The sequence below is a fragment of the Salmo trutta genome, chromosome 5, assembly GCF_901001165.1.
Source record: "Salmo trutta chromosome 5, fSalTru1.1, whole genome shotgun sequence".
NCBI lineage: Eukaryota > Metazoa > Chordata > Actinopteri > Salmoniformes > Salmonidae > Salmo > Salmo trutta.
The window spans coordinates 46,704,342-46,717,751 of NC_042961.1; the positions used below are offsets into that span (position 1 = coordinate 46,704,342).

Genomic DNA, 13,410 nt, shown 5'->3' on the forward strand with positions numbered 1-13,410 from the left:
GTCTTCCCGTCTGGCTAAGAAACCAGTGGAACAAGCAGCTAATTCTCAGGAAGACCCCATTCCGATGTTGTGCCTGCTATGTTGCCAACCTGCGCCAGACTCTTTCTCCCTACACCTCAACCCCCTCGGGTTTCCTCCTCCCTCTAATCCCATTCCTCAAAAGGGAGAAGTAAAAGCAAAATATACATAAAAGCAAAATGTGAGTCCCAGCTTTGAGGGAAGGAGAATTACAGACAGAAAAATGTGTTGTAGTTCCTGGGCTCATGAATAGTAAATGAGCTAGAACAGGAAAGTCATTTAACACAGATATTTATGTCGGTGTTCTGTGTGTTTCTGTGAAATTTCTGAAATTCACAATTCAGAGAGATAGGAATGAACCAGAGTCAACGTTATCAGTTTAATCACAGTCTCTCGACCAATGTTTCCAGCTGATACGTCTGTACGTACACAATGTCAGTTGGGCATAGAGGAAAGGGCAGAGTTGGGACATCCGGCTATCTTATGTCACTGCCTTATCCGCTTGTTGCCCTAGCGTAAATATCCCCCGCAAAAATAGTATCTAGCAAGATGGAGTTCAGTGGTTATTTTTATTGAGTGCATTTCGTAAGTGGTTAGTTTGCATCAACCTTCACTAAAAACACTGCGAAGGTTTTGTCTGGAAATTCCCGTTCCAAATCGCGATGTTCTGGCATGTCTGCCTCGTGATTTGCTGGGAGAGTTGTCTGTCTTTTAAGAGGACCCTCCCCTTTTCGAAGTTAGTAAGAGAATCCATCATTAATCCCAGACCAAGTGCTGTCGCTGCCTTAGGTCTGGACTCCATAGGACCCAAGCAAAGTCCGATTTGAAGATGAGAGAAAAGATATGATGATAGTGAAATGTTCACGGGCCTGTTCCCATCCTAGTCCTCTCGGGGGTGGCATGGGGTCATCTCTCTCTCTTTCCCTCCCCCTCTTCCTTCCTCTCTCGTATTGTAGGCTTTTGATCAAGGTGAGGGGAGCCATTTGCATTTATTTATATTACACCTGTAACGTGTGCAGTGTGCGCCGGGTTGAACTGGGCACAGGCAGGATGATGGGCCATCGCAAATCACACGCGGCAGCCCAGTCATCTGCAGCAAGCCCATTTCACATGAAACATGACCAGAGTGTATTTTTTGAGGCGACCCATTCAGCCCACTTCTGCTTGGTCCTGTAGCTGTCGTGTGCTATATGTTATAACACCATGTTATTTCCATAATGAGAAAAGAGAGACATATGTAAAAAAAAAAAAAAAATCATTAAGAGAGGAGAGCGAAACAAGTGGAAGGCAGTCCTAGGTTGTCGAAGTCACTCGGCCCCCACTCGGTCATCAACATTGACTCATTCGGCTCCCACTCCCACCTGCCCTCTATAGCTCTAGTACTCAGGGGCCGTATGCATCAAGCATCTCAGAGCAGGAGTGCTGACTTAAGATCAGTTTTTGTATCATTTAGATCACAATAGATAAGATGACATGGACATGGGGGCAAGCGAAAGGCAGTGTTGCAGGTTTGCCAAAATAACAAGAGAATGAATGTTACTTCTCAAGCGTATATAAAGGAAGTGGGCCTCAGCAACCTACAGGTATTGCTGAGAGACCTATCCCCCTCTCCTGTTCTGTGTTGTTCTGCATTTCAAAGAGGATATGTATTTTCCCAAGTGTGTCCAATTAAGCCTTTTTCTGTTGTTTTTTAATTTTTTAATTCTCTCCTTCATTAGGATAACATGACCGATCAGATGCTCCTGAATACCGAGACGCTCCTGAAAGAGCTCGGGACCAGGGATAACGTCAAGGTATTGTATCATCATTCATCTTGAGGCTTAGAGACTCAGAGGTTCCTTGGTGGCCATTGCCATTTTTGTTTGGTCATCATCGTGAGTGCTTGGTGAGACGACACAGTAGCAGGTATAGCCTAACGCTGGTGTAGCCTAACGCTGGTGTAGCCTAACGCTGTGGTAGCCTAACGCTGGTATAGCCTAACGCTGGTATAGCCTAACGCTGGTATAGCCTAACGCTGGTGTAGCCTAACGCTGGTGTAGCCTAACGCTGGTACAGCCTAACGCTGGTACAGCCTAACGCTGGTACAGCCTAACGCTGGTGTAGCCTAACGCTGGTGTAGCCTAACGCTGGTGTAGCCTAACGCTGGTGTAGCCTAACGCTGGTGTAGCAGCCTAACGCTGGTACAGCAGCCTAACGCTGGTGTAGCCTAACGCTGGTGTAGCCTAACGCTGGTACAGCCTAACGCTGGTACAGCCTAACGCTGGTGTAGCCTAACGCTGGTGTAGCCTAACGCTGGTGTAGCCTAACGCTGGTGTAGCCTAACGCTGGTGTAGCCTAACGCTGGTGTAGCCTAACGCTGGTGTAGCCTAACGCTGGTACAGCCTAACGCTGGTACAGCCTAACGCTGGTACAGTACATAGATAGATAGATAGATAGATAGATAGATAGATAGATAGATAGATAGATAGATAGATAGATAGATAGATAGATAGATAGATAGATAGATAGATCTCTGCCTGTGTAGTATGATGCTAATTTGATAGTTGCTTTTTTTGGTTCTAGTTGCTGTTATATCATTGTTTTCATGTATTAAGTATGGCAAGGGCCATGCTTTACATTGGTATTTAACTGGACTAACTACCAGGAGCACTCTGTATCATTTACATAATTAGCTAAATTAAGCATATCTGATGATGTAATATAGTTCCATAACAGATTGACTTATACCATGGAATAATGGTTATGTTATGCTAAGTGTTTCCACATCTTGATAACTGTTGTCACTTGCTTTGGTGCTACATAGGTATGGAGTAAGGTACACTCCATGGGCTGGTTTTCCAGACCAAGATTAAAACATTATTTTTATCCTAGGGCTCGCTTTAATCTTTGTCCGGGAAACTGTATATATGCTTTATATTGTCTTTGAACTATAGCAGCAATAAACCATCTGTCATGTCTCCAGGTGTGGTTCTACAACCAGGCGTGGCACAGTATTGTATCGTTCCTCAATGTGGCCAACAACGCCATCCTGAGAGGCAACCTGCCGCCGGGTCATGACCCCAGGGAGTATGGAATCTCCGCCTCCAGCCACCCCCTCAACCTCACCAAGGCTCAGCTTTCCTACCAGGCAATGTAAGTCGGGTTGAATCAGCTCTGGGGTTCCCCTAGGTACAGATCTAGGATCAGTTACCCTTCCCCAATCCTAACTGTAACCATACATGGGGAAAATGCAACGCTGACCCAAGATCAGCATCTAGGGGTAACTTTACCCTATACCAGAGCCAAAGGGAGGGAGGGAGGGGTTTAGACAGAGGGGGAGGGAGTGAGGGAAGCTGGAGCGGCAGAACGAGTAGCGGGAGTCTGAGACGGAGAGGGGAGAGGGAAAAGTGGAGAGAGGGAGAGGGATAGTATTAGGCTGGCGTATAGATGAATAGGGAGATTGAGAGGATGAGGCCCTCTGAGAAATAAAGAGAAATAGTGATGGGAGAGAAAGGCAGAAAAATAAAGAGTGACGGAGAGAAAGAGAGAAATAAAGACAGAAAGACAGAGAGAAAGACAGAGATATAGATTTGTGTTTGTAATAGCACACTAGAGGCGATCCCATGGGGACCGCCCGCTTTCACATACTGTTGCTTTATAACCCTAGTGATCAGTCTGGAGCCCTGAAGCTCCCCCATGAGATCTCTAGTGTCAATGAGGGCGTTATAGAAGTACAGAACCACAAGCCTTCACTGTCTAATGCAGTCTGAGTCTATCATCGATCTAATTTCCATCATCGAGCAAACCCCTCTCTGAAATGAGGTAATGTAACATATAATAACATATAGTGTAGCATAATACAGAGTAATATAGCATAACATAATTACTTAACATATGAAACCATACAGTAGCATAAAATAGCACTAGCATGACATAACACAGCGTAATAAAATAACATGCCGTAACATATCACATCGTAGAATAACATAACATTACATAGCAAAGCATACAGGTGACTGGCAAAATAAACGAAACGCCAACATTCCCGTGTTCTAATAGGGCGTTGGGCCACCACCAGCCAGAACAGCTTCAATGCACCTTGGCATAGATTATACAAGTGTCTGGAACTCTATTGGAGGGAGATGACACCATTCTTCCATGAGAATTCCATCATTTGGTGTTTTGTTGATGGTGATGAAAAACGCTGTCTCAGGCGCAGCTCCAGAATCTCCCATGAGTGTTCAATGTGGTTGAGATCTAGTGAATGAGACGGCCATGGCATACGGTTTGCATCGTTTTCATGCTGATCAAACCATTCAGTGACCACTCGTGCCCTGTGGATTGGGGCATTGGCATTCTATGGGGGCATAGCCATGGTAAAATATGGCCAAAATAATGGCCTACCCAGCATTTTTATACACCCTAAGCATGATGGGATGTTAATTGTTTAATCATCTCAAGAACCACACCTGTGTGGAAGCACCTGCTTTCAATATACTTTGTATCCCTCATTTACTCATGTTTCCATTATTTTGGCAGTACCTATAGCATAGCATAACATTACATAGCATAACATAAAGCTCTATTTGTGTTGTCCTGTACATCTTTCTCTGTAGATGCTTACTTTTCACACTTTGTTTGCTGAAATGTCAGTTTCGATGTTGAAACCTGATGCGATCCTGTGGACACGATCAGTCATGCCACAGATTCCACTCAATTCCTTATTCCTTTGTTGTGTTACCAAGTAAGGTATTTATGTAGTGGCCGGGTGTTAGCAACAGTGGTGAATTAGAGAGAGAAGCTGGCTTGGCTAGAAGATAACGACAGCTTCCAACCCATAAATTCAGCCCAAGACAAATCTCTCTTTCTTTGTCTCTGTTTGTGTCTCTTTGTCTCTCTCTCCTGCTCTCTCAATCTCCATGTGGGCCCTGCCTGTAATTTATTATCCATGATCTAGAGATTAACTTGGGATTCTCCTTCCATGTAAAATGAATTACCCGAGGAAAAAAGCTAGGGTGTCCGTGTCCTATGTGATCGTGCTCGTGCCCCTGCATCATTGCCTTAATTCAAGAGTTATTTCCCACTCAAAGTATGGTTTTCAATTTATCAGATAGGGCAACGTGGAGGGGTGGTTGTGTTCGGGGATAGCTTCTGTCCGGGCATTTTGTTTGACTGACCGCAGTGCTCTGCTAGCGTAAGAAGACACAGTAAATCATCATGGTGGTTCTATGTGACCTGGAACTTGCCTTCAGTGAGTCAGAGAGAGACCTGTTCAGTCACTAAATCTCCAATGTCCTTTAATAAAAGAGAGCTTGACATTTAGGGCTTTGCGTACGGTCTTCACAGAAGGTATTCGCTTTTCCGGGTAGTTAGAAAGAAACATCCTTTGTCATGAGTTTACTTTTTCTTTTCTTTTTACATTGGTAGCACCAAACAGATGTTGACAAACTAGTAATTATTTGGACAACTAGTCCCTCTGTGTTCAATAGAATGAACAGATTTTCATTATGGCTACATATACTGGAAAATTGTTTACCTAAACAATTGAAAGACAGATGATTATTTGACCACTTCATTCTGGTTTTCTAACCCCCCTCCACACCTCCATTTTTGAAGCAGTACCTCACTCTAGACCTTGGGCAAAAACAACTGGAAAGACCAGGCACATTAAAATACCTTAAAAGCTTCTCCCCAACTATACAGTTTGTTACTTCACTAGCAGGGTGCGTGTTCCCTCACAGTGATAAGCCGCTAGCCCTTGTTCAGGGTTACCTCATTAGCCAATCACTTGCCTCAAATAATCTTTGGCCCCGTTGAGTGCGGTCTAGATAAGCCTGTTGAAAACTGTTGAAAGTGGGGCAGCACCCACTGCGTCAATTATTTCATGTTTACGCAGCCCAATTACGTCCAGGCCATGGCGGGGCTGCACGTGACGACTAATGTAATATGTTAATTACCTGGCATGTGGTCTGGTGAGAGATTGTGGCAGGGTGGGGAGGGAGGAGGGACGTTTGTGTGTGTGCCTGCCTGTTGGTCTGTCCGTATCTGTATGTGTGTGCGTGGGTGTGGGGAGGCGGTAGAATACACTAGTCTGGTTCACAGCTAAATAAGCGGACGCAGCAAGGACGTTTTGACAGCAAAACATTTAGAAATTAAGATGTATTCTTATGAAGGAGAGGTCAGCCGCTTCTGAGGAGAAAGAAACGGTTGCGCCTTGCCCCTCACAAGTGAGTTGGGAAAGAGATGAACTCTTTGAGCCTCTCATTAGATCTTAAGCTAAAGACGTGGTCGCCCACTGCCTGCAATCTGCAATTAGCTAATAAACTACACAGGGGGGTAACTAAGACCTTAACATCTATAATCGCCAACTCCTCTAGTGTTTCTTCTTCAATGTGGATAAAATAGCAAAGAAGAAATCCATTTGGAGGAAGTTTTTTATTTTGGCCCACTCCATACCAGCTAACATGAATAATTGAAGTGCTGTTGAATGACCTCAAACGTCCAGCACCTCTCTGGTGCAGTTTCCATTTCTTGTTTGTGAACTTCCAAAACCACCTCCTACCCGAAACTCTGTTAGATGTGACAGCAGAGAGCAGAAAGAGGGTGATCCATTCATCAAAAGAGACCAGCAGGAGCTCTGAATTGACAGAATGTGAAAGTATGGAAGGCAAGAAAGCACAACATGCCTTTAGCGGGGTGAATGATATTCAAACAGCATGGAGGATCAAGAGTTTCCATGAAGAATCGTCATTGGTTCTCGGAAATGTTTTCAGTAGTTTTGCCTGATTGCAAGTCAAAAAGAGAATTCAGTCAAATTGAGTCATCTATTGGTAACAAGCTAATACATAAACTAACAGTATATTATAGAACATAGACAGAAATGATCCAACTGGCCATATTTTACCAATTAGCCCCGTTCCGCCTGCGGAACCCCTAGCCAACAGCCAATGGCATCGCACGGCGCGAAATACAAAACCAACTAAAATACCACAATTGAATTTTCTCAAACAATCAACTATTTTACACCATTTTAAAGATAAGATTCTCGTTAATCTAACCACATTGTCCGATTTCAAAAAGGCTTTACAGCGAAAGCAAAACATTAGATTATGTTAGGAGAGTACATAGACACAAATAATCACACAGCCATTTTCCAAGCAGGCATATATGTCACATAAACCCAAACCACAGCTAAATGCAGCACTAACCTTTGATGATCTTCATCAGATGACACTCCTAGGACATTATGTTATACAATACATGCATGTTTTGTTCAATCAAGTTCATATTTATATCAAAAAACAGCTTTTTACATTAGCATGTGATGTTCAGAACTAGCATACCCATCGAAAACTTCCGGTGAATTTACTAAATTACTCATGATAAACGTTCACAAAATACATAACAATTATTTTAAGAATTATAGATACAGAACTCCTTTATGCAATCGCTGTGTCCGATTTTAAAATAGCTTTTCGGTGAAAGCACATTTTGCAATTTTCTGAGTAGATAGCCCAGCCATCACGGGCTAGCTATTTAGACACCCACCAAGTTTGGTGCTCACTAAACTCAGAATTACTATTAGAAAATTTGGATTACCTTTGCTGTTCTTCGTCAGAATGCACTCCCAGGACTTCTACTTCAACAACAAATGTTGGTTTGGTTCCAAATAATCCATAGTTATATTCAAATAGCTCCGTTTTGTTCGTGCGTTCAGGTCACTATCTGAAGGGTGACGCGCGAGCGCATTTCGTGACAAAAAAATTCAAAATATTCCATTACCGTACTTAGAAGCATGTCAAACGCTGTTTAAAATCAATTTTTATGCTATTTTTCTCGTAAAATAGCGATAATATTCCAACCGGGCGACGTTGTATTCATTCAAAGGCTGAAAGAAAAAAATGGAGTAGTCTCGTGGACGCGCATCTCCAGTGTCACTGTTCCCAGGCTGACCACTCACAAATTCTCCTGCTGTTCTTCGCCCAGAGACTGCAGACACCCCATTCCACTTTCTGGCGCCTTCTGAGAGCCAATGGAAGCCTTAGAAAATGTCACGTTACAGCACAGTTGCTGTATTTTCAATAGAGATGCTACAGAAGGACAACAAATTGTCAGACAGGGCACTTCCTGTATGGAATCTTCTCAGGTTTTGGCCTGCCATATGAGTTCTGTTATACTCACAGACACCATTCAAACAGTTTTAGAAACGTTAGTGTTTTCTATCCAAATCTACTAATTATATGCATATTCTAGTTTCTGGGCAGGAGTAGTAACCAGATTAAATCGGGTACGTTTTTTATCCGGCCGTGAAAATACTGCCCCCTATCCCAAACAGATTTTAATTAAACCATATGGGACTTGTCTGCTAATACTCAACATTTGGTTTCATTTTAGTCATTAACCCAAAAAGCACCAAGGTGTCAAAAACATCATTTCGAAAACTTTTTTTTTTATCCTCCTTAAATGTAAGGACTTTGTCAAGCAACTAGTGAAAAAGTATTATAAAATGCACTATGATTTCATGTTCTCTGCAGCGTACACACAACCCGGTGTAATTAGAATGCCTATTTAGAATGTCCAGTTTCAATTGACGCAAGTCAGCGTTTGAGCAGGCCACACTGTTTTTTCACAAACACAGTCCTTACAAAGTTATGTCCTGAACTGTGACCAGTTTATTTTTGAATGAAATGTTCAGACATTCACAGAAGTAGTGACAGCGCAACACAATCATCCAAACAGAAACATGTAGGTTGCATTGCTCCTAGCGCTAACGGAGGAAAGATTGACATAACACAAGCTATAATATTTAGCTAACTCTCAGCTGACAGAAAACACAATATCAATTAGCTAATAGCAATTATTATTTACAATTCATCACATCGTGGGTGAGCTCACCATTGATCGAAATAATTGAGTAAAACACTTTCAAAATACTCGAAAGTAATCTGACGATGGGTAGTTTGTGCGCTCCAACATGTTTGTTTTTTCCTCGTCAAACAAAGATGAGAAGAGAGGACAATTTGAAACAGTGAGCGCATTCTGACATCACATGCATAAAACAACTCACACTGCGGCGACCGTAAGATATTTCTAACTCGTGTGAAAAGTTTAATATGGAGAAATGAAAAATGATCTCCCTTTTGTGTACTAGTGGTGTGTCTAAACCTAACATTTTGACTCAACAGTTCCCTTTGAGATAAAAGCACCACATTTGTCACAGAGGTAGATGTAAGTACCCTGAAAATATATAGATATGGAGCCACCCCTAATTTGGCCCCTTGGGGCCGTGGCAGCCACTATAATTGAAAAATAACTACAAAATGTGAATACATTTTTAGCTTTCAGTCAATGTCTCTATACCAAGTTGAGAGTCTCACATTTCAGATGCAATAGCGGACATGCATGAAGTTGGCGGCCCGTCTGTACTTACCAGAAATGCTTTATTTGCCATATCAGACAGTGCTCTCAGAGTTTCCATAACTTTTTTTGTTTGTTTTAGCAGTAGCACAGTAAACTTGATCCCAATACTATTGACATATTGAACCATGTTGCGCGCTGTAGTTTAAGAACTCTGTAGGTAGGACATCCTTGTTTTTAGGCCTATCTTAATTCCTCCATCTTTATGCACCTTCGCCATTGGACGTGAGTTGATAGCCCATCGCGTTCCAAAGTTAGAGCTTTAAGTCTGATGGCACCGCTGCCCATATCACTCATATCAGCAGTCATCTTAGGTTGTACCGGTGTGTCAGATTAGCTTAATCACCAATTTATCAGCCTCTGAGTATCACAGAAACAGCACCGTGAATGAACAGCGCTTTGAATGTTGCTTTAAATGAAATTGATCAAAATAACTGTTCAAAACATGAAAACATACAAAAGCATATTTATTTTTACACCAAATTTGACTGTAAATGTGTGGATCTTTTTTAAATATGTTTATTTAGGGGACTTAAAACCATTTACTTGTGTTACAAAAGGTTAATAAAAGAAAAAGTGTTACAGCTTGACATACAATCATCACCATAAAAAATGACTCCTGTTGGTGCTTTCAGGGTTATAAATATGTTGGCACTTTTAGAGTTCTAAATATGTTGATGCTTTTAGGATTAATTAAGTAGAAACTCTTATCCAGAGCAACTAAAGTATAAGTAAAACATTTCAGTAGCATTTGTGTTCATTCCAGGTCAAAGGCAAGATTAACGACAAGACTGGGGCAGAAAGTGTGAGATTTCACTTAGAATGAAACTCAACACCTGGAAAGGTTATGAGGCTTACTTCCACCAAAAGGCCTCTTGACCATTCCTCCATCTACAGCCCCTGTGGGCTAAGCAGACATTGGCCTCAGATCCCTGGACTACTTTTGACAAGGGCCCATAGGGGTCCGGTCAAAAGTAGTGCACTATATAGGGAATAGGGTGCCATTTGGAATGCATCCAATGTCAAGTTCATAACATACTTCTAGAAAATGATTTTTTCCCTCTTTACCACTGTGACCCTATCTGCTCCCTAGAGTCCTCGCGTGTTAGGACTAATTGTCAGGTGAAAGGTCTGAGTGGCCTCTGGCTCTTGTTTGTTAGTAAAGGAAGTATATGGGTTTCAAATGTGTCCTCAGTTTTCCTCTGGCTACTCCTACTGTTTCCTAGTGAGTCATTAATCCATTATGGGAAAGAAGCAAAACAAGGGAAACACTATTTTTTAAGTGTTGACTGCATCATGGGAAACGCACGGAAACAAAACACTTATAGAATTATAAAAACAAGCTGTTCACACACCAGACTAAATATTGTATGGCCCTTTAGGACTGATCTGTACGGGTTTAGGCCAGGTTACTGTAGAGGACATGACAGAAGATGTAAAAGAGTAATGAATACATTTCATGATTGATGGATCGATACTAGAAAAATCAATCACTCTTAATGGTGGAGTTCAATATTTTACAACTTCATGCTAGATGGTTCTGCACACTGAAAGTAGTCTGTGGGCAGGGGGAAACTGTAATCCATTGTTCGGTTTTCTTTAAGAGGTCCCTTCACCTTCCTTTATCTACCGCTAGCTTGTTAGAAATTCATGGCAGTGATTGGGTCATGTGGGACCTGGGGAAAAAAGGCTAAATCAACTGAAATAAACTCAATTATTTGGTTTGACCTTACTTATAGGTGATTTGGCAATTGTTTTGCTCCCATCACAATGTATTTTTAGTTAGCCGTTGCTACAGTTAGCTGACGTTTGTAGTGGCTGTTTAAAGAAAACCAAATCATAGATTAGGGTTTATCATCTAACATTGAGTTGTAAAATACTAAACTTCCCCTTTAAAACAATTGACCCTTTATCAGTTCTAGAAATATCAACCAGACCTATTGATAATGCTAGAAGATCACACAGGATCCAACTTGTACTCAACTTCCTGTTTTCTCTCCTTCAGGGCCGCCACCTCCACCGATGTGGTGGTGTCCATCTGTGTCATCTTTGCCATGTCCTTCATCCCAGCAAGCTTCGTCCTCTTCCTCATCCAGGAGCGTGTCAGCAAGGCCAAGCACTTGCAGTTTGTCAGTGGCGTCAACCCGACCGTCTACTGGGTCGCCAACTTCGCCTGGGATATTGTAGGCTATCTTCATTAGAGAATTTAATAGTACAGAGTTCAACGTTATTGTCCAATGTGAATCGTAAATGTGTCTTTTTGCTGTCTTATGTCATTCCCAACCCCCCGGACATCACACATACACACATGCAAGGCACAGGGTCAGCCACAGAGAAGGGCCCCTGGAACACATTAGGTGTTAAGATCTTGCTCAAGGGCAAAACAGCAGTTACCTGACACTGCTCTATGTTCACTACATACTTCAGTCTGAGACTGCCATCATTGAAGTCATTTGGGGTGTTGTCAAAATGAGGGGTGTTGTACAAAACAAAGTCATCAGCGATTGGATCATTTCTAACCAACTCGAGTATCAAAGCCAATAAAAGATTATCAAAATGCTGCGTAACCCACATGTGTTCTGGCTCTGACCCAACCCATCAGTTTCTGAGACCAATCAGAACGGTTAGAATATGTTTGCATTCTAGAAATCGTCAAGGAGGCACTCAGATCTTGACTCATTGCAGAGAAGAAACAAACGTGCGTGGGGTGACGTTTTGTCGGAACAGGGAGTTTGGTTAGTCAGGCAACAATGGCAGTTGGTGGCACCTGAGATTCTGATGCCAGCAAACCTTCGGTTTCTCCGCCATCTTACCCCTAATTGGTGACCACACCAGGGGGTACGCAATGGCCTTCTACTGTCCACCGTGAGGAAGGGATGGATGAGAATGAACCTCAAATAAAAGTATAGAAACCACAACCAAATTATTCCTGGATGTTGTAATTGGTAGAGCGATGATTGCAGAGGGATTGGAATGTGGTCACAAGTGAGGCGTGTCGAATAACCCACTAGCCTTTCCATCAGTGCCACATGATGCATCTTGGATTGCTGTTAACGGTTTCCATATTGGGACAGCCTGCGTCTCAGCACATTATGCATCACTAAGTATATTTGGATAAGGATACATTGGAGTAGATCATCCATAGGCTGTATAGAACGAATACTCATCAGCAACATTAATGGCAAATGTACCTGTGATCGCAATGGCTGCTAGGAAGTCCATGCCTGAGTAACTGTTATTGGCAAGCGTTGAATTATTGACACCGGCTGTTCTGATTTGTTGTGCTCAACAAGCTTAGCAGTGGCAAAAAGTGATGCAAAGTGGTAGAACATGATCACGTTCCCTCAGGCTTAATGGCGGTAAACCGTTATCAGGTAACTCAGAACTATTAGCCATTATGCTGGATGAATGCTAACAAAGTGAAAGACAAATGTAATTATGCAGAGAGTCACATTTTTTCGAAAAACTCTGTCAGATGGTGAGCTTAAGCATTTCCGTTCTCCCCGAATGCTTCCCAATGGGACAGTGAAGCATTTGGTCTTCTTTTGGCTGTATACTTAAAAGGTATTGAATGTAGATGCTGCTATGATTACAAATATTATACCCCCCAAAAATTGCTAACCTCCCATGTTATTGTAAAGGTGAGAGGTTTGCATGTCTTCGGGGCATGATATTTGTGCATCTGTAGCTTTCTCACTTATCATTATTCACGATTCATTCAGGATTATCTAGCGAAAATGCTTAAGCTCACCATCTGACAGAGCTTTTCGACCGCATTCAATACCATTCCTTTAAAAGATATGAGGCACAGAGGGGGAACTGTGGAGTAGAAGTTTGCAAATCACATATGTTCTTTTTATTTGTATATATAGTTTTTTCCCCCACATCGATTCATCATGCCTATTGCAGTATTTAGCGATTCGTTAGCCAATATCAAGATTGTAAAACTTGTTTCAGATAGAATATTGATATTCTTATATACAGTTGAAGTCGGAA

General features: G+C 42.1%; 1 protein-coding gene across 2 annotated transcripts in view; it reads left to right on the forward strand.

Moving 5' to 3' along the window:
* The window catches only part of LOC115194265 (ATP-binding cassette sub-family A member 1), a 220,755-nt gene that overhangs the window by 149,012 nt on the left and 58,333 nt on the right, over window positions 1-13,410 (forward strand). For both annotated transcript variants that reach the window (XM_029753857.1, XM_029753858.1), the window contains exons 35-37: window positions 1,737-1,811; window positions 2,981-3,150; window positions 11,420-11,597. In XM_029753857.1, coding sequence (XP_029609717.1) covers window positions 1,737-1,811; window positions 2,981-3,150; window positions 11,420-11,597 — 423 coding nt within the window. The remainder of the gene's footprint in view (window positions 1-1,736; window positions 1,812-2,980; window positions 3,151-11,419; window positions 11,598-13,410) is intronic.